A 24,971-nucleotide genomic window follows, 5' to 3' on the forward strand; every position below is an offset into this window, starting at 1 on the left:
AGGTACAAGTATAGATACTAGAGTTTAAAAATACTCCTGTAGAAGTTGAAGTATCAACTCAAGTTTTTTACTCAAGTAAAAGTACTGGTTTCAAAACTACTTAAAGTATAAAAGTAAAAGTAATGTAAGGAGGAAAAAAGCCATTAAGGACAAAAGCCATTGAAAATGAATGAATCTTAGTATAATGCAAATATATTAAAGAACCATATATGTGTACTATTGAGCATTAACATGTGTTTCAGAGAGCAGAAGATATGATGACTAGTTGCCTATAAGTGTTGTAATGGTGCAAAAAGTCAAACTTCAGAGGCATGTTATAATTTATCCTAACCTTTATTGGAATGTACATCCAAGTTTAGTTGCAGGAATCTGAGGGAACGGATGTAAGAACAAAACTGGACAAGAACATCTGAAACAACCACAACCAAATTCACTCTATCCGGATGGAGCAATTTAACTGGATAGTTTTTTTTTTTTTTTTAAAAGGCCAAAATGAAATAGAGTAACGAGGCTGTTTTTAAAATGTAAGGAGTAAAAGTAAAAAGTCCTTTGAAAAATAATTACTGCAGTGAAGTATAGATAACCATAATTTCTACTTAAGGTAACAAAGTATTTGTACTTCGTTACTTGACACCGTTGATTATTAGGTTAATGGAATACATAACCGGATAAAAACAAAACTGCTGCAGTGATATTTGGATTGATTTTACGTGGTATTTTATTTTGCATCAATGTAAAATAATCATTTAACTCTTATAATTGTTAAACATTCACTGTAACACAGAACTTCAGAAACAGTCCAAAGTGCAAAATTTGGGATCAACTTTGAACTACAATAGCAAACATAGTACAATTCTTGCTGTGAATGAGTCATAGAAAATAACTGACAGAGAAAATAATGGCTACAGAGGAAAATTGTTTTATTAGAGACACTCAGACTTGAACATTTCATAATTCTTGATGTGCCTAGACATTTTACTTCTAATAGTCCATTAAAGTCAAATGGTTACATAAAAAGTGAGAATGTGTATTTTACAAAATTACTGAGGAAATTATGATGATCATTTTCTTGCCACAAATTCCAAAAGGGCAGAGGTGAATTTGTCCAGATTGGTACTAAAAGACGGACCACTGGGCATTCGATTCCCTTGTTCCATGTTGAGGGGCCGTGCAGAGGAACGAGAGTCAAAAAACCCGTCACCCCCAGGCTGGTGGTCACGAGAGCGCATGGGTTCTTGAAACCTTTCAGGATAACGCTGTGGCTCATCTACGCAAAAGAAAAAAAGATGACTAATTACTTACAGTGTAACAGAATTCTCCACTTGATGGGGCTCGACCATAAATTAAATATTGCACATTTTAAGACATGCCCACAGATTTTATAAGAGTAAAAACTGCTACAACTAAAAGAATCATCTTCATTCTAGTTTTTGCTGAAAGTCCTCAGCAGCTGGTTTTCTTATAAGGATTCGAAAAAGGTGCAACAGATTTATGATGGATTTGGTTTAACTTTACTCTAACAACACAGCTCTAAGCGATGTCCAAGTGATGCTGAGATCGGGACCAGGATGTCAATAAGCTGATGGTTCCCAGGTTGCATTGGTGCTCGTTAGGTAGTTAGGCGACCATGCCACAGTGCCATAGTTCAATAGTAATATTTCTGTAAATCTGCAGGAGTTGTTGGTGCCAACAAAGAAGGGATCAGGAGATAAAACATGACATTGAATAGATTCATCTAATCTGCTCATCTTTATCATATGATCTTCACCAAACTTCAAATACTGCTGCATTCGCTGTACCTCTGAAGTACAGAAACACTTGTGTTTTTCTTTTATTAAAAGCAAATTTTTATCAAGAGTTGTTTCTTTGCCCCTTAGCTGGAAGTTGGAAAATGTTACCATTTATGATGGGTACACGGTTATTGGCAAGAATATTTCTGCTTCCAAACATCGTTGGAAAGATGGCAACATAAGCCGTTTTTAAGGTTAGCTCCTTAAATATAAAAACAAAAAGGAATGACAAAGCGGGCGTACAGGATTATTAACCATGCATCCTTCCACTACAAAAACATCCAAATTCAACACATAAACTGCAGCAAGAATGAGCCCAAAAGAGAATTCAGCACTAACTGTCCATTACAGCGCCCCTGCAGAAGAGGAGACCCTGACCTAATGAGTGTGGATTTATGCTGCTCAGAATGGACATCGCTGACTATCTATGCTAAGATCTTGGAAGAGAGTGCTCATCTCGTGGTTGTGCAGTAGACGTTACCGTAAATCAGATGAAGAAGCTATTTTACTGCTGTGAAAAGGAGTTTGTGTCCAAGCTGTCAGCTACTGCAGCCATGAGTTCTCCTCTTATGAATATTTAACCTATGCAAAGCCTCGTTTGCTTCTCCAGATATTACTTTCTGCGTCACCTCGTCTCTGTGGCCCAATGTTTGCTGATTACATAGAGCTGTATTACTTGTTAGGAAAGAGTTTTATTTCACTACAATTTGATCAACTGGCACTGATCTACACTAAACCACTTGTATACAGCACTTGGATGAAAAAGATAAATAAAAATACACCTTCGCTACTGTATTGGTTCCAACAGTGAAACTTGGTGGAATATGTCCCTCACTGGTGACATAAACGACTCTTTCAGTCTTTCTGCAAGAGGGGTCCGTGTGAATGTTAAAATAAAAAAAGATGCACAAATCCACAGAAAATGTACCTCACAACTGGAGGTTCTGATGTGTACCTACAAAAGTCAAAGTTGATCTTTCAGCAGGATAAAGATAAAAACCTGTTAGAGCCTTGGATCAATAATGTGTACTAACCCAACAGTGTCTGGTCTGCATTTCAAGATTTTGTGTGGATTTACGATACCTTCATAAGAGCCTCTGCTTGGGCGCCCCGAGTGCCTCGGCTCCCCGTGTAGAGGATGTTGGTATTCCTGGGGGGGCCCCTGTGGTAAGGCCTCACGCTGCCTCCAACTCCCTCTGCGATTGCTGCTAAAATCAAGGTCCTCTGTACGTCTGAGGTCAGAATCTTCTTTGTTGGACCTCTCGTACTGATGTTGTTGAGGCAGCTGCAGATCCAGATTTAAATCATTATCACCATCATCATAGATTCCAGAGTTTGGCTTTTGTGCTATGACTAGGGGTGTAACGATACACTAATCTCTTTTATTTGAAAGACAGAAAATACAAAACAATGCTGTACGTTTGCCCTATTGTTACAGTTTGTAATGCTTTATAACTGTTTAAGTTTTTTAAAGAGAAAGCCAGGCCAACCATTTTCCACAAACTGAACTAAAAGTAAATGTCAGGTTTGCATTATGCATCTTCAGTTTCATACAAGTAAAAATATTTTGCCACAAACTGAATAGTTTCTCTCATGTATGATTTGACTTTTTTCTTTTGCATAAATTTAACAACTAAAATTAAATAAATAAATAAAAGTAAATAAATACATACAATTTTACATCATAAAAAAGATTGATTCATGCTCACCTTATATGATGGCATACCTTAGTGTAAGAGGAGATTTATTTTTGTTAAGGAGGTTATTTTGGTAATTCAGGGTTCATTATTTTATAAATATATTCTTTATATTCTGATGTAAATCAGGGACTATAATTACATTAGTCAGTTTATCTGTAGTGATTAGTCTGTTTTAGATTGGGCGGAGTGATACGCCACAGTACGGCACTAGCTGCTGTGTTGATGTTCTAAAATCCTACACTGTTGAGGGACATTAAAGTACACTGGAACTCAGCAGAAGTTGTCCCCGTGTTTATCCTACTCACCACCCTAAAAAGGTTTAATTTAATAAGGTAAGGCTTAACTCTACACCAGCCTTACAAAAGTAAAAATTCAGAGCTCAAAACCCTGCTAGAGTCCCGTGATCGGGACCGCAAAACGGTACTAGTTTCTTCTGAGCGGAGTAAGATTTTGGTCCACGGGACGAGGTGCGGTCGGCACCAATACGCTGCGTGTTACTAGTCAACACAATATAAGCTATTAATATTAATAATCCAATATCGCGATACACTTCGTCACCTCCACGACACGTATCGTGACGTTTTTGTATCGCGAAATTTCGTGGCACGATATATTGTTACACCCCTAGCTATCTCATAAACATATCTTTTATAATTAATTTATAATGCTTTGTAGAGGGGCATCATTAGGCTTTTATTCATAAAGTCAAGTCAAGTCAAGACAGTCCCTGAGATTACGTTGGATGTGAACTGAAATTTAATTAAACAGAATCAATGACTATTAGTGGAGAGACTGGCCGTGTGCATTGAGACATACCGTAGACGTTTCCAGTTTTTTGGACTTGAATTCTTTCAGAAGATGGCAAAGTTTGCTTTTCAGGAAGTCGGCCTCATCTGCATTCTTAATTTCAATGTTTTTCTAGAAGTAAAACGAGATGAAAGAAAAAAGAAATCCCACATCAGTGAATAGGCGTGTAGCAAACGTGACACATGCGTAGGTTGTAAATTCATGAAGTTACCAGCACATCAAAGACATCCTCTGACTCAGAGCCTCCTCTGTGGTAGCTTTTGGTGATAGGTGGCCCCTTGAGGGAAGACAAAAGAAAGAAAAAAGTCTGACATTAATATGAAAGTTACACTGCACAACTAACCGTTAACGCTTCAGATAAGTTCAAAGTATAAAATACTGGCAGCTAGATTTTACGACGACCTACCTGTGGCTCCCTGTAGCTGCCGGAGTTCTGTGTTGCACTGATATCCGGTCTAAACGGCGCACCAGCTGATCTAGGATTCCCACCAGTCTGTGGATATGGATGCCCATATCCATCATTGAGCCTGTCACAGAAAGAAAACATTAGCGAGGATTCAATCACAATAACACAACTAAATGCAATCAGCCATTCAATTTACAGGAAGGCGAATTCTCCAGTTTTCACACTCACATGCCACTGGTCATTTGCATTTCCTCTGGACTGGCATCAGAGAAGCGACTTTTTCTCTTTCCCTGTCCGTCATCATTTCCCCCTCCTTTCAGAAAACGCCTGAAGGGCTCTGGGATGTTAGAGATGGTGCTGGTAACGCTGACACGTCTCTGAGTGGCAGGGGCTCTGCTGGGCCCGGGGTTATCTAATGCCCCCTCTTGAAATGGTCTTCTCATTCCATGATGATAATCTCTGATTGCGTCTAACAAGTAGTCACGTGACTGGCCACTCTCCAAAGGTGCGGATAAGTTCCTCCTCTTAACTTCTGGTTCATCTGATTCTTGCCTGTGTGCCCTGTTCATACTGTTGTGTCTAGTGGGATCCCTTTCCACGGACCGCTGACTTTTATCCCATTCAGAGTATGCTGGCTGGGAGGGCTGGTATCCCTGGGAATAAGCTTGCCCGCGCTCAGCTTCCCCAGAGTATAACGCCTCTGAAGTATAATTTTCTGGGTACTTTCTTTTATAAGACGGCCCCTCTGCCATGTAGTGGTCTTGACCCTGGCCATGAGACATCTGCTCCCTATAATCGTACCTGGAAACATCACGTTGCTGAAGTACATCCCTTCTTTTTGGATCTTCAACATAAACATCTTCAGATGGACTATAATATTCAGTTTTGTTGTAGTCTTCCCTGTACTGAAGGCCTTTCATGTAATCTGCTCCTCCCAGCCCATCTCCAGTGCGGTCTTGGTAGCTCAAGTTCTCCCCCTGAAACTGTCTGTTCCAGTTTCTGTTGGGTTCATCGGGATAGAGTGAGGGGTTGTTAAGATGACCGAGGCTCTTCTGTCTATTGCGATGATCGTTGAAATCAGGCAGGTGTGGTGGCGCATCTGGTATGGGTCTCTCTTGGATGCCTCGACCTCTATTTTGCCCCTGCTTTGGATAAACTACAGAAGAGGGAGGAAAACGTTTATATTTTTTAAATCCATCTTGTGCAAATACCATTAATTGCAATACTCTTTTCTAATGACAGTTAGAATAATATTTAAGCTCCATCCTCAAGCTGCAGCTGCAACATTAGGAAATGCATAGAGAGCTTGTAAGATCTTTAAATTGTCCCATGTTGGCTTCAGAAACCCAGGTCTAGTTCATAGTAGATGTGGATGTGTGTGAAGCTGTATCACCATCACATGTGATTCACGCTAAGATTTTTGTTTCTGATTACCGGTACACTGCTGTCAACAAATGTGGAGTTGAAGATTTTAGATACGGTATTCAAACAACATAGATGAGCTCACACGCAGTCCTGCAAAGAGTTAAAGTACATAGCCCTGATGTAGAGACGGACACATGGACAGTTTACTAACTGGCTGGGGCCTAAAGAAGGTAGGCAAAATATCACTAAGTGGCAAAAGCATCTAAAACACTCAAAAATGAAAATGCATGGGTGAAACTGGTAGATATAATCTGCACTCGACTATGTTTTTATTTCAAACTCTACCACATTGCAGATCTTTGTTCAATCAGACTTATGCACGGTGAAGCACAGGTTCCCTATGCGGCCTGCTGGGAGGGGGCGGGGCTTGCTGAGAGGGGGCGGGGCTTGCTGGCGGGGGGTTTGCTCCTGTCCCTCTTCTGGTCCTCCGTGTGGCGGCTAGTGACCTGGGTTCGCCAAACCGCCTCGGCTTCAGGTCTCTCGGGTGGCGTGGTTGTGCCCTCCCTCCTGCAGCCTACTTGCAGTTCAGGTAAAGCCTTGTTTTCACTTTGCACACACACAGTTACACGGACATACACACCTGCTCACTCACCTAAATGCTCACCCCCACAGTTTTGGGGGACAGTTAATCGCAGTAGCCTAGTACTGATTTAGTTTTAGAGACCTGGAATGGTTGCTGTTTGTGTCTCTGCCTATTCCCGTTTTAGTTTGTTTGTCTTCTCTCTTACAGATTTCAAAAGGTTTGTGTGCCCGTTGTGTGTTTTCTTGTGCTTCCACTCATTTCAGATTTGCAGCAGATAATTTTAAAATGCATCCAGTGGGGTTAGTGCAACCATTCAGCTGCATTCAGGATTTGACATACCTGTTGAGGTATTTAACTGGCCCTTAGGTCCTTTTCTCACAATGGACTGAAATAATAAGCAAAAGAACACTGCCGTCATAATCATGATTTTAGAATAACATTATTTTACAATATTCAACATATCCAGTTATGTTATGCCCTACCTTCGGAGTTCCTCGTCCATCTTGCCTTTCAATTACTTCGGCTTTGGCTCGTATGATCTTCCCCACTTGGGTTTTTACATTTTGGCTATCCCAGGTCACCAAATCTGGCCTTTTCGTTTCCTTTGAAAATAAGAAACAAAAAAAAGGATTTAAAAACATTAACAAAAACAGACAACCAAAAACATTGAGCTGGAATATTGTAGAACCTTTTACCATGTATTTCTGCCTATGTCTACGTCCAATCACATGGGAGACCATCTCCATGAGGACTGCAGGCAGGTTACACAACCCACACACGTACGTGGGGCCATTTTGAGGGTCATCAGAGGAATTTTGAGGAATTTTTTCCAAATAGCTCAAACCTTAGAAATAAAAGCAGAAAATGAAGTTAATTGGGATAAAAATCCATCAAGTGTTTTGCAAAGTGATTAAAAAATTTGTACAAATGTACTCACCAATAATAGGCTCGTTAAGGTTTAGGTAATCAAGATAGGATACAATGTCGTCAAACTTGGGTATAGTGTGTTTTCTGACAGCCAGCCCTGAGAAATAAAATGCCAGAAATTACTGACAGTTTTTTTTTTTTTTTTTTGGTAAAATAATCAAATACATGTAATAGCTGTACAATATTACAAATACAAGTGGAAATGGCAGACTGAAGTGTGGCTTCAGTTCAAAATACTGATAAGGGGAGTGTGAAGTGAGGGACCGCATTTTTATACTTGAAATCTAACTGATCAAAATTGGAGCGGTCCAGACAACAAATTATCCTCCACTTCTATAATCGGGTTATGAGATCTCCTGGCGTGGATGGCTCCCAGATACCGTTTCCTCACCTGGATCCTCAGTGCTCAGCCATGTCTCACCGTGTGTCTACGTATGTGTCTGTGTGTGTAACTTGTGTGAATTGTGGTGTGCTTGTGTCTGTCTGTGTGTGTGCGGGGAGGGGGGCAGGGCGTTAATACGTTTTATGTTTGTATATTTGTTTTATGTAAAGCACTTTGTGCTGCATTTTATGCATGAAAGGTGCTCTACAAATAGTTTGATTTGATTCACACAATCAGCTTTATTTTAATACAGAGGGATGCACAACACGTTCCTCTAAACGCAACAGCAACCTGTAACAGCGATGGAAGAACAGCAGCAATGTTTAGGTCCACTTGTCCCCCGAAGGCCAAAATACACCGCTGCAGAGCAGCTCGTGTCACACCAGCCCTCCTAATTACTTCCTGTGTTCTCTCCGCAAGATCGCAAAGCATTGCCACGTGGAACCTCACGCGAACGTCGTTTACCAAATATCTTGGGCAGTTCATCTGTGCATCCAAATGAGTTCTTCTCTGCTCCCATGTCAAAGTCTACTCTTCTACCTGCATCTCATGTGCAGAAGAGATGACGAGTTGTTGATGGTGCAAAAAAAAACAAAACAGCTTCTCACTGGCAACAACAATTCATCATCAGTGTTCAAAAAGATTAAAAAATAAAGCTTAATTTGTTGGTGTTCACTCTGAGGACACACGCTAGGAGATGTTCACACTGACCACTGCAGTGAGTTTTCATCATAAAAGGAAGGCTTATTCAAAAAGGTGCAAATATGTTCTCAACAGAACATATTTATACTGGTTTCTTCTTGTTTACCTCTTTCACTGTAAATGATCATTTCCAAACTGGATCCACCAGAACAGTTGAATCCTCGTTGAGAGAAAAAAAATATAAAAATATGTCCGTCTTCTTGAATCAAAAAAGCGGTCATCCTCAAGAGAATCAATGACATCAGACAAAGGAACGTTGCCATGGCGACGGCTGGTATTCTTTGTGTACTTCAGTTTTGCACGCCTCAGACGTGTTGCAGTCCAACCAACTACTAAAAAGCCTGTCTGGGGCTGGGTGGCCACGTGGGTGTGTGTGGGACCATCACGGACAAGCAGGAGCTGTGCTCTGCAACATCACCGGTGAAAAGGGTTTTGGTCCAGGTTTTTCTGCCCAGTCGTACCAGCTAGAATTTAATCAGGCACAACTAATCATTGTTCACTTCCATTACTCACCTTATATTGCATTTGGCACCAACTAAAACAAAACGTCACGTGACACTTCCAATGAACGTCTTATCATTTGTGGAGATAGTTTGCTCACTGGCCGACTTCTATTGATGAGGTCATGTGATATCATGAGCAGTCGACAGACTCGGTGCGTCGGAAATGCCATACTAAATATTATATACTCAAAAAGTATACTTAAGTTCGGCACACTTTTGAGTAAATATCAGTAGTATGCATTAATTTGGACGTCCTACTCGGAGCCACACGGCACTTCCTGCCATTGGGAGGGGGAGTTGTTACCATGGTAACAATTCCTGTTAGAGCAGCAGTAGCACCGCTCTGCTCTTTCCTGTTTATCTTGGCCAAAACAAGATGACATTTCTCCTGCGCTGCGTGGTTTTATTCTTACCTCATTACTCACATTTGAATTGTAGCGTGATGGTGCTGCTGCTGCAGCTTTGCTTGGTACCGGTAATGTTATCCTCCATTTTTGTTGGTTGCTAAGTCTCTGCGCAGCACTTAGCAACCAAACACCGCTGCATTACGGGAAGTTTCTGCTTAGCTAGTGTCCATCAATCCATACTAATACATTTCTCTGGAATGAGTATGGATAGTACTCATTCCGGGCTGAGTACGTACTAATGTTTCGGACGCACTAAAAAAAAAATCTCATACCGTTTTTGCATACTCATTACGGTGGAAGTATGGAATTTCGGACGCAGCTACTGTTTTATTATAAAAATTCCCTGGATTCTTGACTTCCTGTCCAGCTCATTTGCTCTATGCGGACCAATACACCTTCCACTAAAAACAAGTAGGTGCATATTGTAATTAGCACTGAGGGGCCTCTTGAACACCAGTCTAAAAAGGGGCCAACGAAGCAAGTCTTCCTTTTACTGGTGTCGTCAATGTTGCCACGGGACACGGATGGACCCCGTGGGATTAAGGCCTGGCACATAGTTGATGTTCAAATGCTTCACGAATAGCTTTGTTTCTCAGGTCTGGCGGATACAACCAGATTTTATAGACTGTTTATGTGGCAGACCACCACAAACCACCATCTCAGCATTTATGACTTCTGGCAATAGACACAGCCAAAACCCAATGTCAGGGTTAAAGCCTGGTTCATATTGATGTTTCCAGTCCTCTGAGGGCTTTGTGCGAGATGGTTAAGACAGCCCCTAAACTGTTAGTAAGGGGTCTTAACCAAACCATTAAAAACAGCCTCTGAAGAGAAAGTAAAAGGGAGAATAAAATAACAAAAACACCCAGCTATGTGGCTATATCCTCTGTTGACTGGTTGAGCTGTGAACACATATCCAGTTTAGCTCGTTTTGATTTCATAACCGAGAGGACACATCTATAGACTGATTCCATTGAAACCATGAACAAGGACACAATATTTGCTAATAACTCACAAATGGACCCATTCACTTGTAAGGACAGAAAGTAAATTTATACAACCAGAGCAGAGGAATAAAATAAATAACTACCGGTAAATAGGTAATTATGGCTGAAAATGAGGTGCACTTACCCGAAGCAATAAGGTCTTCCTCTTTCTGGCAGAAACGAAAGGAGAGCAATAAATAGAAATTCAGTCAACTACCATCTTTCAGTTCTGCTACAATCAGAGAAAGGGTTAAACACAAAAACAGGTTTCTTCTCAAACGCCATGGGTTAGCAAAAGTACAATTAACATGAAGTGCAGTACAGGCAGTTGATCCCACCTGTCTTCTCAGGGCTGAAGTATACTTACGTGAATTCATCAAATTAAACTGCAACTACCAAAGACATACCGTATTTTCGCGACTATTAGGCGCATATAAACATCTTATTTTTTTTTTCAAAATGTACCGCGCACCCAATGACGAAGTGCGCCGAATGTGTGTTGTCGGGGGCTCTCACCGCGGCTCCGTCACGGGAGCGCTTTGATAAAACATTGTGCGTTCCGGAGGAAACGCCGCCTTAGCGGCATCCGACGCGTCCCCGCGGGCGGGGAGGTATTTTTAAATACGCACACTTGTATGCTTGTGTGTGTGTGTTGTTGTAAGGCGGTGCACCATATGTGTGTGTAAACGGCGCCTTTTCGTTCGGTGCGCCGTGTGTGTGTGTGTGTTAAATACAGAAATGGCACATATAACTGAGGCTGTGCCTTTCCAAACGGTGCACCGTATGGTCGCGAAAATACGGTAGTTGTTCTCATCAGTGTACCCGCTTGCATCCGTGCACAGCAGATCAGTGTCAAGTCCTGTGCATGACAAACCGAGTTCACGGGAAGGTCACTGATGTCCACACAGATCCTCAAGCATAAAAAAAAAATATAAACTCGGGTCGACTCGGCTCTGTGACTACCTCCAGTACCAGCTCAGAAGTGCACAATCTTTGCACCCACTTTCAGTCTCCATATCATAGAAACAGGGGCAAGACAAAAATAAATAAATTAATAAAAAATAAATAAATAAATAAATAAATAAATACATAAAAATAGTTACAACCCCCTTTAAAAAAAAAAAGAAAAAAAAAAAAAAAGAATTGAAAGACATGATACAGCGTTCAAACAAAATCTGCTCCCTGTGCATAACGGATGTGAAGGAAAAAATAAATAAATCAGGACAAAATAAGCCAGGGTTGCCAAAGAGAGAGAAGTGAATACGCTGCTGTTGCAGAGGTTAATTATTCTTCGGCCAATACAATAGCTGCTTGCTGGACTGGCTGTAAAAGAGAAAAATAATGTGCAGGCTTCAAGGTTGGAGAGGTGGACTTCAAACAAACGAAGAACCCTTGAGATTGTTCCAACCCTGTAACAAATGCCAGGGTATGCTTTTTCTATATGCAAAAGCATCATGAATTTCATGCCCACATTTCTGCAGAAAACAGTAAGCCTTTGTCAGTCATAGCACAAGATTTTCAGTACGATGGGCCCCAAGCTAGAAAAGCCCTTAGAAGAGCTAAAAACAGGCAGAGAAAATGAGACTGTGGTTTCATGACATCAACCAAGCCTTTCAGAGATTCTTGCAAGAATATTCCAAGAAAAATGACTACAGGATTTTAAGCATTTTTGCACACAAAATGCAACCAGGGCCCCGCTCAATGATGTCACAGAGTACAAAGCAAGAAAGGAGCCGTTTTCCTAAATCTTCCACAGTTGTTGGTAGACGAAAAACCCTTTGGTTTATACTTACAGTTGCCCGCAAGAATCAAACCCTTGCTCCGGTATCATGATAAAATAAAAAGTAAGAAGTAGCAAGGAAAAAGGTAGATGTGGATGATAATCAAGTTCAGACAATCCAGGCCGGTTCCCCGTGACCAGTTATGCCCAGTTCAGTCATCATACTGGACGGATGCCTTGTGTCTACTGGTTGTAAAAAGGTATACATCATAGCACACAGCTTGGGTGCCGAGGTTTCCAAGGTGAGTGCTGAGCTGTGAATGCCCCTTGCTCAGCACAACAACAAATGAAAGGTTTCAGAGGGCAGTGTTGCGTTTGCCACGTTTGGTTTCCAAGGGAATACTGGCGAGACTGCACGGAAACCCAACAGGGCTTTCAGAGAGGATGAAGTTTACACCGCAATTGATAGTAGGGCCCGGCGCAGGAGAGGAAGTAAACACTGCCCGTAATGCGTAAGAGGGTGTGTGGGTCCATAATATCCTCAAATAAAAAGACTGAAGTTGGCAATTTTAAGGCTCCACCAGCAGCTGCAGCTACATACTTACATGCAAGTGCACTTGAGACAGAGTCTCAAGCAGTTTCACAGCCTGCTGGGGAGACTAGTTACCGAGCCTCACAAAAAATAAGGATTGTTTTTAAAAATATCCGCGAAGCCCAGGTTGTTAGCGATTTCTTTCAACTCTAAAGTTCTCTCACATATATTATCAAACTCGTGTTGTTTGGCGTCAGAAAGGTGGGACATTGCAAAAGCCAGTTTTTCCAGCATTGTTTTTCGTTGTCCATCAGGTTCTCTGCAATTGGATGTGCAGTCACAGAGGACTTTTCCCAAGATTAAGATATTTGTTTAACTTAAATACATGTGATGATCCTGGACAACACACTGAAATGAATGGGTTTGATAAAAGGTCACCACACCCATGGTGCCCTGCCTGAAACGTCCTTTAAGACCCACTGGAGTGGCATGCTTGAGAATAAGCAATGGCTGTAAGTGACATAAGCCATGACTGTTGTGATCATTCAATGAAATGAAGGGACCATGGGTAATATTTATAAGTCAGTCTTACCACGATGTACTGTACATTACCTTCTTGTTCGACAAAACTTACTGCAATGTGGATTATTCGAAGGAAAGGATCTAGAAAAATGATCAAGACAGTCTTCAAACTCTTCTGTAGTTGATTTTGTAGGTAGTCACTGAACATGTTACAGTGACTCACTCCCACGCAAGGAATGACTGATCACACGCAGATCACTTTGCCCTGCATTGCCAGACATACAAGCTTTTGTCTCGGTCAATCCATGACGGGAAATTCAAACAAGTGAGAGTGAGTGACCCAAAGAGTCTGAGACCAATCAGCATCCACAGAGGAATAACCAGTGATACCAACCTGTTTTTGACATGAAGATCATCTCAGGTGAAAAGAGCAAACTGTAAACAGATGCTGCTTTACCACAAATTACATCAGACCTTTGAATTCCCTTCAAAGAATGGAAATGATCATCCAGATCTTGAGGAAAGATGGACATCATATTTAAAATTTCTGTTGGATGCTTCTTGTGATTTGCAGTTACTTTCAATTAATATCATTGGAGAATGGTATAGCTCGTTGCCCATTAAACACTGCAACTTTTAAATTAAAAGATCAGAAAATGTTTAATATCAATATAAAATGTCAATGTACCTTTAAATGTCCTGTTGTGGTCAGGTGGATCTTGTACAAGGTATCACCCCTTAGGGATTTGTCACAGATCTTGTTGAAAAGGGAAAAGACATATCATAACATAAGTTAGTACCGTTTAAATGGCTTACACTTATGTAACGCTTTCCAGCTGTACTCCTATAGCCCCAAAGCACTTTACACTGTAGACATTCACACTAATGATGTTCGATACCGCCGATTCAATGCCATACATTGTGCAAATATACCTAATGTGCCTGATAAATCTTTAAAAAAATTGTGTATTTTAGATCGTTTAAGAATACAAGACATCAGAGTAAATTATTTAGCTATTTAATTTAAAGTCAGAAGTATACTGAGATGGCGGCCTCGTTTTTTGTTTGTTTGTTTGTTTGTTTATTTATTTCGGTAATTTTCAAAATAAGAATTCAAATACAAAAGAAATGAAAGAAAAGAAAACAACAAATAAACATGAAGTTAATGCCAATATTGCATTAGACCAAAATATATAAAAAGACCGAAAAGGTGTAGGTGGAAGCTTAGCTTATTACACCTACCCTTTTATAATCATCATATGTCAGCTCCTACATATACCGATACAGAGCAGTAAATCCATTAAAAGTTCACAATATAGCTGAGCTATTACAACAGAAAAAAACAGTGTTTCCATCACCAAAAAAAGATCCTAAGTAAAATAATAAAACTATTAAAATAAATAAGGAGAATAAAACAAAAATAAGTACTGGGAAAATGAAAAATGTAGTCCCTTACAGCAGTGTGTCATTTAGACCAAATCTGAATAGTTTAGTTATTTTCCACAGTATTCCTGTCAACGATTACATTACCACAAATGACTTAAGTACAAAAGTATCGATATTTTCATTTGAGAATCGTTTTTAGGCCATTACTACGGAAGAGTATTAGGGCCAGGCAGGAGAAAAATAAAAATAATATTTTAGGAGGAGGAAGATTTTTTTTTCATTACGCACTTTGAGAAAAAAGTCGAAATGTCAAGAAAAAAGTCGAAATGTTGAGATTAATGTCGAAGTACAATTTCGGGAAAAAAGTCGAAATGTATTTAAACTTTATTCTCGAAATTCCGACTTTATTCACGAAATTTCGACTTTATTCTTGAAATTGTATTTCAACATTAATCTCGACATTTCGACTTTTTCTCGAAGTGCACAATAAAAAAAAAAAAAATCTTCCCCTCTCAAATATTTTTTCTCCTGCATGGCCCTAATACTCTTCCGTACATTACAGATCTGGTATCGGAAGTATCGATATTTCATTATTGATCTGCACATCACTAAAGGCTGATTTATGGTTCTGCAGAGCCTACACCGTAGGCTCTGCGTCGATTTAACGCAGAACCATAAATCAGGCTTAATTCACACGCCGGTTGTCGCGACGGTGCCATAAAACGGCGTTGGCCTGAAACCGGGAGCCGTGGGGATCCAGTGCCTTGCCCAAGGACACTTCGGTGCACATGGGAGCCACCGACCCCGTCAGTAATGGCCCTTGTTGTTGTTTTCGGTCAGTATTTACATAAACTTCCACCAGTCTCATTTACGGCTGATATCTAATGTTAACTAGCTTACCGTGCATTCAATAAACTCAGCCTCTTCGTCGTAAGGAGTCTCAAAATTGTTCATTTTTGCACCTTCTTTCACTTTTCTGCGTAAATCTATGACTATTAGCTTAGCAAACGCTCAGCTGGCAGAACAACGAAAAACTACGAGTTTCTACTTAAATAGCACAACCTATTTTGGTCAGGTAACTAGCAATTACGCGGTCTGTTCTCACTAACACTTGCAGGTTGTGCTGTTGTTTTAAACTATATTAAACCAAATTAGAGAAGGGATTGATGCGCTAACGAGGCGTTCGTGGAAATATTTCCTACTTCCGTTGTGTTGATCTAACTTTATGGGGCAGCCCGCGCGGGCGGAGCTGCTAGTTTTAAGTGCAGTTGCGGCATAAATAAGCCAACTGTATATAAATCGAGCGTACCCACAGCAAACCCATTCACGTACATGGATAGATGTCCTCCTACGCCCCCTGCTGGCTATGCCCAGTAAATACATACATGCAGTCAGAACTTTGTATATTTTATATTTATTTGGTTCTAAGAAGCATTCGCTTCATATGTACAAAACAAATAGCTTGCTTTGGAAAACTGGGGCACTTTTCAGTGTTGTGAGAGGCATCTGCACAGCATTCAATAGACAAAACTATGAAGCAAACAATATAGCAAACAAGAGAACACACTCCATCACTTATTAGTATTCTGCAGGTCTGAGATACCCAAGAACAGAGATCACGAGATACAAATCATAAACACATGAGTAAGAGAAGATGTAAACTCCACCATATTTACATAAAATCTTGTACACTCATCAAAATGTTACACAATCCTTTCACAAAGAGGTTTTATGTAAATAATAATCCTGTACAGTTTGCAAAGTGGAATTTAGCATTTCACATATCTGCCAAAAATCCAAGTTCTCTTTATTACAATTCCAACAACTGCTCGACTGATCTCTAATCAAGAATGAGACAAGTGTATATGCCTAGTTAGTAAATTCAATCTTAAAAAACCCAACTAAATACTGTAATTATGAATGATCACACTAAAGGGATGGATATTCTGGTGCGTTATCTCAGATCACTATTAGTATAAAAATATCACACCAGCCACAGCAATTCAAAGTTGTAAAACTTAAATGGCAGCAACAATAAAAAAAAAAAAAGTCCTGCAAGTGATTATTCATCTGGGTTTACAGTGACCGACTGTAAAATTAAACCACAATCTTTCACATTAGAGACAGTTGAGGGTATCTCTTTCCACAAATGACAAGGATAAATAATCTGGCAGAAACAGAACAAGGACCACAAATGACTGTGGACGGGCATGATGGCCCATGATGGAGAATATGGGTCGTTATAGGAGCAGGAGGGAGTGTAGATGCTTCATTTTTTCGACGAGTTGTAATGTCCTTCTGGAAGATTGTTCAGACGAGACCGGAGCTCCTTCCGGACCTGCGTCACCCTCGCCAGCTTGCGCTTGTATTCCTGAAAAAAAGTTCACAAAAAAATAAAAATAAAAAAAAGAGAAAAAAGAAATAGCCTGCAAGTTGATAAAATGTAACTGTGGACTATTTCTATTTTTTTTTTTTTTTTACTTTTTGCTTCATATGTCTGGAGGATGTGGTATAAGAAGAAACTCCATACCAAAATTAGGTTTGGGTTTTACAAAACCATTTTAAGGTATTAACATTACTAATTGTTTCCAGTTATTTATTTTAATTCAGCTAAAATTAAATATCAGTAATAACCTAAGATTTATGACTAAATCCATATATGCCTTGTTATTTGACTGATCAAATCAGACAAACGTCACTGAAACAAAATAAATGTCTGTACCAAATGCTTTTTGACAAAAACTGTTTAAAATTGTTAAACGTTTTAACATTTAGTGAAGATGACCAACAAGTGCAGGCAAAACAGTGTCCAAATATAATTTCTGTGCTGCGTATTTGGTTCTCTGAGCTCTTCGCTGCATGTTTTTGTTGTTGTGGTCGTGCAGCTGATGCATATAGGTGAACTGCACAAGTTATCTCAAAGCATTAGTGTTTATAAAAGTTTAGCATGTACCTTTCTGTTTCTTTCTTTCCTCTCTTTCTCTCTCCCTCTCATGCACACACACACACTTCCAACTGAATAAACATCTTTGTCTACTCTTAATATCCCACTAATTATGCCAAAATTAATAAAATCCTGCTTTTCTAAGTTTTTAGTTTTATCTAAGAACTATGAGGAATACCTTCCCCTGAGTCTTCATATCTCTTTGTTTATTTATACTGCAGATACCTCAAAGATCTTCACATTTTTATCACCAATATAGTTTTTTTTTAAGATAAGTGACAAGGAGCTGCAAATGTTAGAGCAAAATAAAAGCACTCACAAAATAATTTCTTTTTTTTTTTTATTTATTTACAAATGAGAAAACATATGCGAGACGGGTTATCCTCTCGTCATCCTGTGGATAAAGCTTGTACAGTTAATGTCATCACACAGAAGAATAACGAGTATGGAAAATATAATAAACTGGTTAAGGTTTCATTTTTTTGTCTTTTAAATGAAAAACAAAATCTTGTTCAATACTTACCTCATGGGCTGCGCTGACGGACTGATCTGACATAATGAAAAATGTCTAAAACAGAGCAAATCTCAGTGACGAGGTTAAACGTCACCTGCATCATAAGTTTGGACCTGGTCACGAGTCATTTTTGACAGAATGAATGAGAGTAAAAGACATGAAAAACACAGATAAATTAGTTAGAATTAAAAATAAAAAAAAGATATTCACGCACTTCAAGTTTCTGCTCATTCTGGGCCAAGCCGTCCTTCTGGCTTTGCAGGAAAACGGTTAGCGTTCGGGTGAGCTGTCTCCTATCGTCAATCTCTGCTGCCAGGCGGCCGCTGTAGTCTGCCAGCAGCATGCAGGCCTCCTCCACCAGCCGGGAGAGCCGCTCACCAGATTCTTTATCTGGAGCAAAAACAATCATTTAGAGAGCAGTGAGCTCAGTGGATGCCTGTTCTGTTATCCCTCAGAGTTAATGAAAATAAATGCTTGGTGTAAAATAAGCAGGCACGGCCAATCTGAACTTATTCTACCATAAACGATGTAAATCTGGCATATCATTTTGTTTAAAAAAAATAAAAAAACATAAATATGAATAGAAAAGTACCAACAACTGTTAAATTTTGAAGTTAAACTATGACGTTAAAGCTGCCAACTTGACTTGGTTGTTCAACCAGCAGGGCAACATGGAAAATCACATATTTTTTTACTCTAAACTTTATTTTCCTGTCTGGTGGAGTCTAAATGAGCTCTCTGTACAAAAGAAGAGGAATCTGTAAAAGAACATTGCAACTGTAGTCCCAAGGGCAATTAGCCACATAAAAAGTGTAATTTTGCTTATAATATGTTGTGACAACGTTATGCATGGGATTCCTACAGAGATGGCGTGTAAACGTTAACAGATAGAAGAAGAGAACTCTACACATAAGTGAGATCAGTGAGAGCTATCCGGGCTGGAGTGAGGTAAAAGGAAGCAGACACTATTACAGTAATAAACTTATTATGAAATTCGGGTCTTTCAACAGTGCATGGATGGCGAGGGAATTCATTCAACGTACAGTTACGTCCTGAACTTTGTGGCCAGGTGTGGTCCATTCCCTCAGAGACAAATGGTCTGGAGTTGATAATAATAATAATAATAATAATAATAATAATTCATTTTATTTAACGGCGCCTTTCATGTCACCCAAGGTCACCTTACAGAATAAAAACAAACAATACAATAAAGGAAATAATACAATAAAGGAAATATCAGCTACTGAGTTGATATGTGGCAGCTGTTGGATGCTGCTCTGCTTCATAGATCTCTGCTGGTACTTCTGGCATTTTTTTTCTATTTGTTATGAAGAACTGCCATGACAACGGAAAGCCGTTTACCAGTGGGTGTGGCTGATTACGCTCACAAAAACATTAGCTCGTGACCACAACAAGACCCCAAAAGAAGAAGTCGAAGAGGTGTTGTCAAGGATACAGAGCAGGGTGAGAACAGAGAGCAAGAAGAGAAAAGAGGTTGTAACCACTATTTCACCTTGATCATCACAAGAAACACTTAGATCTCTGGGAAGTAAAACAGAGAGGCTTGCAGCACCGACAGTGAGTGTTTCTGGAAACATGGATCCAGGAGCACTTTCCAGTGCCTCTTGGCACTGATTTTGCAAGAAGGCAAGACACTTTAAAAACACCATCATGTTGCATGTGACCTTAGCACAGCTGTTGCAGGGCAGCAAGTATGACACTCCCGATGTATTCAGGATGATCTTTGAAGAACCTCTCTACTCTCCTTTAGCTTGTTAATTTACAATGACCTAATATTTACTGTGTTATATGTTTTTCTATGTAATTTACACTGCAACATTAAATTTTGTCTTTATGGATTAAATAAAGTTATTATTCAATTCAATTCAAAGCCAGATTATCTTTCAAAACAAACAAAAAGAAGCTAAACATCTCTCACAAGGAGGAAAGGGAACAGCTGATGCCCTGAAACCCACCCCATCACATGTCAAACAAGGTGGAAACAGTGTTAGGGTGTGGCCAGGTATGTCTGTAACAGCCTGATTGGTGTTTATTGATGATGTTAATGCTGACAAGAGGTGGAAAAATGAATTCTGAGGTTGTGGCAGGGTGGAGGATTGGGCGTGGTCTGCGGGGGAGCAGCACACAGTTTCGGCTGATTGGGCACACCTGTGCCCAATCAATCTCTCCACCCTACCTGGCTATTTAAGGAGCGGCTGAACACCAGCAAAGGGTTCTGCTCGGAGGAATGACAGAGAGCGGCCGAGTGCCGATACACGTCTGTATTTGGATGAAAATAAATATTCACAATTTCTCCATGAAACCCAGTGTCCTCTTTCCCTGTCTGGCGACCCCAGTAGCACGAGATTGCTATAGAGGTGTTTAGTGCTACGACCTCAAAACTGTTCGGACGGCACTTCAACATGCAGACAAATTGTGGAAGCAACTCTGGACTTCTTGAAGGCAAAAAAATAGTTATGTTTACAATAATAGCATTTTTTGCTAAACATAGCTTAGCTTAAAATGACTCTAATCCCTAAATGATAACATTTTTTGTGAAATATACATTGATTGTTTTAGTTAAAATCTCCTGTGGTATGGACAGGAATTATGAACGAGATATATATTATGGAAAAAGTAACCTTCTCCTTGAACCTCAATATGGGTAAATTTAATACTTACTGGTGGAAGTGGTCATCTTATTTTGATGGGTGAAGAAGAGGGTGTGGAGTTGTGTGTACATCTTTGTGAGAATGTGAGGCACATGTTTATGAAGATAAACAGTTGCACAGGTTCTTCCCTCTGTGTTGGTATATATGTATGTGTAATTGATGTTGGATGTTGATGGATTTATGTTTGGGACTTTTGATGGAGGTTAACTTCCAATGCTGCCGTGTGGCTTTTATCCAAATACTCCTAAACAACCGTCCTTTTGTTGTTTTATTATGGGAGAATGTGGTAATGAGCTGTGGAATAGATTTTGTATTTATATACAGGACACGAGACGCGCGGCGTCCCCCAGCCCACCTGTGATTCTGTGAAGGAGTGACGTGTCCTGCACCTCAGCAGGAAGGGATGAGATGCGCTGACGTAGCACCAAATCGCCAGAAGCTGCATTCTCCAGCTCCTGCAGAGCTCGGATTAGCTCTGCTATCTGAAGTAGATGGAGGAGGGGAATCAGGCCAGGAGTGTGGGGGGGGGGGGACAAGAGGGCATTTAAGAATGTGTGCAAGAACATCAGTAGAGGAGCAGCACAGAGAGCTAGATGAGCCAACAGAGAAGCTGCTGTATTAACAATAAAATGACATTTAGAATACTCCAGTGTGGTTATACATATAATCCTATCAACATCCTCAATTTATGGCAGCACTGCTTTTTGCAGACATCACCTGTGGGGGCTCGGTCGGGGAACTCTGGGATGCAAAGCCTTCATCGTCAGGATGAATCTCCTCATATGACCTTTTCTTAGCTTTCTTGTCTCCATCTATGAATTTAAAAAAAACATAAAAATAAGATCCTGCAGCATAGCCTGCAGATTACACAAACGTTCACAATTTTCTTCTAGTTGTAACAAATGTATAACTTTAAGAGCGCTGCTTTTTGAAAGTCGTTCGGGGGCCACACGTGGGCTTAGTACAATACTTACAACCCTGTAAACGTTAGTGATGTGTGAACTTACACAGGACTTGGGATAGTTGATCAATTAGGTTGTTCTCATAAACAGCTCTCTCTTGCCAGATGGATAAAACCCGACCCAGCTGTTTCTTACAGCCCTCCTCGCCATCTCTGAACGGGAACACACAGGACACACGCTTCACTTTAAATCGCTCGGTAAAACTCATCAGGACTGGCGATGCACCAGTCTCACGTTCTAAATCCCTCTATAAGCCGATACTGATCTGATACTATCGCTATGTAGAATAGACTGAATCATCAGGCTTACCGGTAACTTAAATATTGCTTTCCTACCTCTATATAACACAACATTTTACACAAGTCCATGTAGATATGAATGTATTTTAATAGTGTGGAAAGTCAATGCAAAAACAGTTATTTCTAAAGGGTTCATATAGTTTTTCTTGCCGTTATGGCTCAGCACGCAGCTGATACCTCAGTATCCAATACCTGATACAGTTATTTAGACAATATTAGGCCTGATATCTGATAAAGGCTAAAGCATATTTTCGTGCATTTTGTTTGAATTGTCTCATATTCCGTTCTCAATCATTTACCAAAACTGCCACAAATTCTTTGTATTAATTTAAGTCAAGATGAGCCATCAAGACTGAATAAAATTAATTACGTCACAAAAATCTTTTCGACAGTACTTTAATGAGTATGTTTTTTTTAATTAAAATCTGACCTGGAAACATGTTTGAAGGCCTCCACAATGATTGGTGCAAAGTCCTGGGTGAACTCTGGTCCTTTTCTTTTGCTGTTCTGAATGACGTCGTTGGCCAAGTAAAGGAAGGTCAGCTTGCGTGACGTCTGAGCTGCGGACATTCAAAAGTACAAATGTACATATAAACGGACATGCGAGGAAGATTCACAAGACTATATTCAGTTGAACAATCCAGCGATTATCGTTTTATTCTCAACAGAAAAACAAGTGCAATACAAAACATTGATCACCTCCCAAAAATTTGGTTCATCATGGTTTCATATAATAAGGATATTTACCAAGTTTAAAATCACTATTAAATTCAGCAATTTCCCCTCCCTTGAATATCATTGTTATTATGGTTTTATCCACCAAATTCTATTGCATGGCCCAGTCAAAGACTACAGATTAAGATAAAAAATAACTAAACAAAAGAAAGATTGCCTTTTAAGATTTTCTTGATAAAAAAACAAGTGAATTTCGGAGCAAAAGCAGAGATGTTTTTATTATTAACACATGACAACTGAGGTGGCAGAAAACTTCAGACAGTTGTAACTTTATCTCCTCTACTATTGAGAATAGTGTCCCAAAGTGCAACATCCATTGGGATATCATTAGTTTGTTGACAAGCCCCCCCAAGGAAAAGTGTGCCATTATTAGCTGCATAAACACCTGCCATCCCTACAGAAAATAAACAGTTATTCCTAATATTATACCTTTGAGGATTCAAGGTCTTTTAAATATATGTTGAAAGTTGATATTAAAGAATATCAGAATATTTAGAATTAAAATTTAGGGATGGGTAATGAAAAAGACAAATCTTCATAGGTCCCAAAAAATACACAATCTGTCATTGCTCGAAAGCAGCTACATATAGTCCATGGGCCAGAGCCCAAAATTTCACTTGTCAGTACCACTCAAGGTGACAAAACTTCATTATGATTTTTGAAAAGATCCATGTCTATAGATGATATTTTGGTATGATAACCCGTCCTGAGTGGCAGCTGTATCATAGTTATCAGCTCATGAAGTTACCCACCCCTTCAGAAAATTACATTTTAGATGCTGCTGCATATCCTGGTTTAGATATACAGGAAATCTGTCAATGTTTCACAATACTGCCTTTGGTATAATTTAAAAGGGGACATTTTAAGCATTCATTCAAGCTAAGATGTGATACATTTCCTGAATCCTTATGGTCCTGTGAGTATTCCAATTTTTGTATTTTGTGTCTCTATTGTTCCTAGATGACACAGGGATAAAATATCTTATATCATTCATATACATTTAGACGAAAATTGTGTAAAAATGTGTGTTTATAGTTTAAAGAGCTGCAGTGACCTCGATGTTGGTCAGAAAGATTCACATCTTAGCTTGAATGAATGCTTAAAATGATACCAAAGACAATATTGTGAAACATTGACAGATATCCTGTACATGAGTCTAAACCAGGATATGCATCAGCATCTAAAGTGTAATTTTCTGAACTTCATGAGCTGATAACTAAAGATACAGCTGCCACTCAGGAAAGGTTATCATACAGAAATATAATCTATAGACATGGATATTTTCAAAAATGATAAGCAAGTTTTGTCACCTTGAATGGTGCTGATATCTGGTCTGGCACATGGACTAATACTAGATATAATCAGTTTTATGACTTTGCAGAAGTAGGAGACATTTTTACAGCTGGTTGGGGTCAAAAACGTACCTTTTTTCAGTTCGTTGAACCACACATTCACAATAGCCTTGGAGTGTTTCCTGTGATGGATGAGCCACAGCGACAAGGTCTGCACACTTTGCTGGGAGTTGCTGAGCTCGGACAGTTTCTTCTCTAGAGCCGCATCAGAGAAAGCTGACATCTCTGCAGGACCGGGGCGGGGGGGGGAGTGTGTCGGACCACAGCGGCTTTCACCGGCTCTCCGGGAGGCTTGGGCTTCAGCAGGTCAGCCGACGGTCTCTTCGCGAAGTTCTGCCATCCAAGTGGTGTTATTTGGTGCCTTAAAGACCAGTTGCTGGCTGGTTACAGGGTGCAAGCGTCCTCTCTGTGCAGCTGCGGAGCTTCTCTCTGCTGAACCCTCCACACAAGAAGTGCTTCCGCTTTAATGATGCGTTCAAAGCCGCCGGAAATTACTAAATCTGTCGTGAACAATACACGGACAACTATGATAACTAATATAGAAAAAGTCACAAGTAAATATTAAGTTGGTTAGTTATACTGTTCACCACATTGATATTATAGAAGACGTATCAACATTTTGATACATGCAACCATTGCCATCTAAGAAAACTCTAAATACATTTTAAGATGTTTGCATTTTTATTATAAGATTGCCGTATGCAGTAAAGCGTACCAGAAGGCACCATGAATCCATCATGAATTGTAATCTCTTATGGATATTTCAATCCTTGTA

General features: G+C 39.8%; 2 protein-coding genes across 3 annotated transcripts; both read right to left on the bottom strand.

Annotated features, from left to right (window-relative positions):
* Window positions 1–384: 384 nt before the first annotated feature.
* Window positions 385–15,939, bottom strand: si:ch211-13c6.2 (uncharacterized protein LOC100000125 homolog). 2 transcript variants are annotated; one of them, XM_061742530.1, is made up of 13 exons: window positions 15,619–15,939; window positions 14,021–14,089; window positions 10,704–10,728; window positions 7,589–7,675; window positions 7,347–7,495; window positions 7,134–7,253; window positions 6,991–7,036; window positions 4,932–5,859; window positions 4,704–4,824; window positions 4,509–4,574; window positions 4,307–4,408; window positions 2,874–3,075; window positions 385–1,267 (listed from the first exon to the last, which is right to left on the bottom strand). In XM_061742530.1, exons 1-13 carry the CDS (start codon window positions 15,670–15,672, stop codon window positions 1,062–1,064), a joined length of 2,175 nt encoding a protein of 724 aa, XP_061598514.1. In that variant the 5' UTR covers window positions 15,673–15,939; the 3' UTR covers window positions 385–1,061. The 2 variants fall into 2 exon arrangements, with proteins under 2 accessions (XP_061598514.1, XP_061598515.1); XM_061742531.1 differs by lacking the exon at window positions 10,704–10,728 and having other exon boundaries at window positions 386–1,267; window positions 15,619–15,680.
* A 183-nt stretch (window positions 15,940–16,122) lies between these two features.
* LOC133461537 (regulation of nuclear pre-mRNA domain-containing protein 1A-like) lies at window positions 16,123–24,644 on the bottom strand. The gene is made up of 7 exons (XM_061742532.1): window positions 24,269–24,644; window positions 22,540–22,669; window positions 21,856–21,962; window positions 21,566–21,660; window positions 21,204–21,330; window positions 18,391–18,566; window positions 16,123–17,089 (listed from the first exon to the last, which is right to left on the bottom strand). Exons 1-7 carry the CDS (start codon window positions 24,417–24,419, stop codon window positions 16,988–16,990), a joined length of 888 nt encoding a protein of 295 aa, XP_061598516.1. The 5' UTR covers window positions 24,420–24,644; the 3' UTR covers window positions 16,123–16,987.
* Window positions 24,645–24,971: the final 327 nt, after the last annotated feature.

The sequence above is a fragment of the Cololabis saira genome, chromosome 15 (genome assembly GCF_033807715.1).
Source record: "Cololabis saira isolate AMF1-May2022 chromosome 15, fColSai1.1, whole genome shotgun sequence".
In the NCBI taxonomy this organism is placed as follows: domain Eukaryota; kingdom Metazoa; phylum Chordata; class Actinopteri; order Beloniformes; family Belonidae; genus Cololabis; species Cololabis saira.

What these genes read in the sequence shown, in the direction of transcription:
- si:ch211-13c6.2 (XM_061742530.1), bottom strand. Translation starts at nt 15,672, where the DNA reads ATGAACAATTTTGAGACTCCTTACGACGAAGAGGCTGAGTTTATTGAA. An exon ending in ATGGACGAGGAACTCCGAAG is followed by an intron (nt 7,037 to 7,133) that starts GTAGGGCATAAC and finishes TTATTATTTCAG; the next exon opens with TCCATTGTGAGAAAAGGACC. An exon ending in AGGATGTCTTTGATGTGCTG is followed by an intron (nt 4,409 to 4,508) that starts GTAACTTCATGA and finishes TTTTACTTCTAG; the next exon opens with AAAAACATTGAAATTAAGAA.
- LOC133461537 (XM_061742532.1), bottom strand. Translation starts at nt 24,419, where the DNA reads ATGTCAGCTTTCTCTGATGCGGCTCTAGAGAAGAAACTGTCCGAGCTC. An exon ending in CCCCGACCGAGCCCCCACAG is followed by an intron (nt 21,331 to 21,565) that starts GTGATGTCTGCA and finishes CATCTACTTCAG; the next exon opens with ATAGCAGAGCTAATCCGAGC. An exon ending in AGAATGAGCAGAAACTTGAA is followed by an intron (nt 17,090 to 18,390) that starts GTGCGTGAATAT and finishes ACTTTTTTTCAG; the next exon opens with GAATACAAGCGCAAGCTGGC.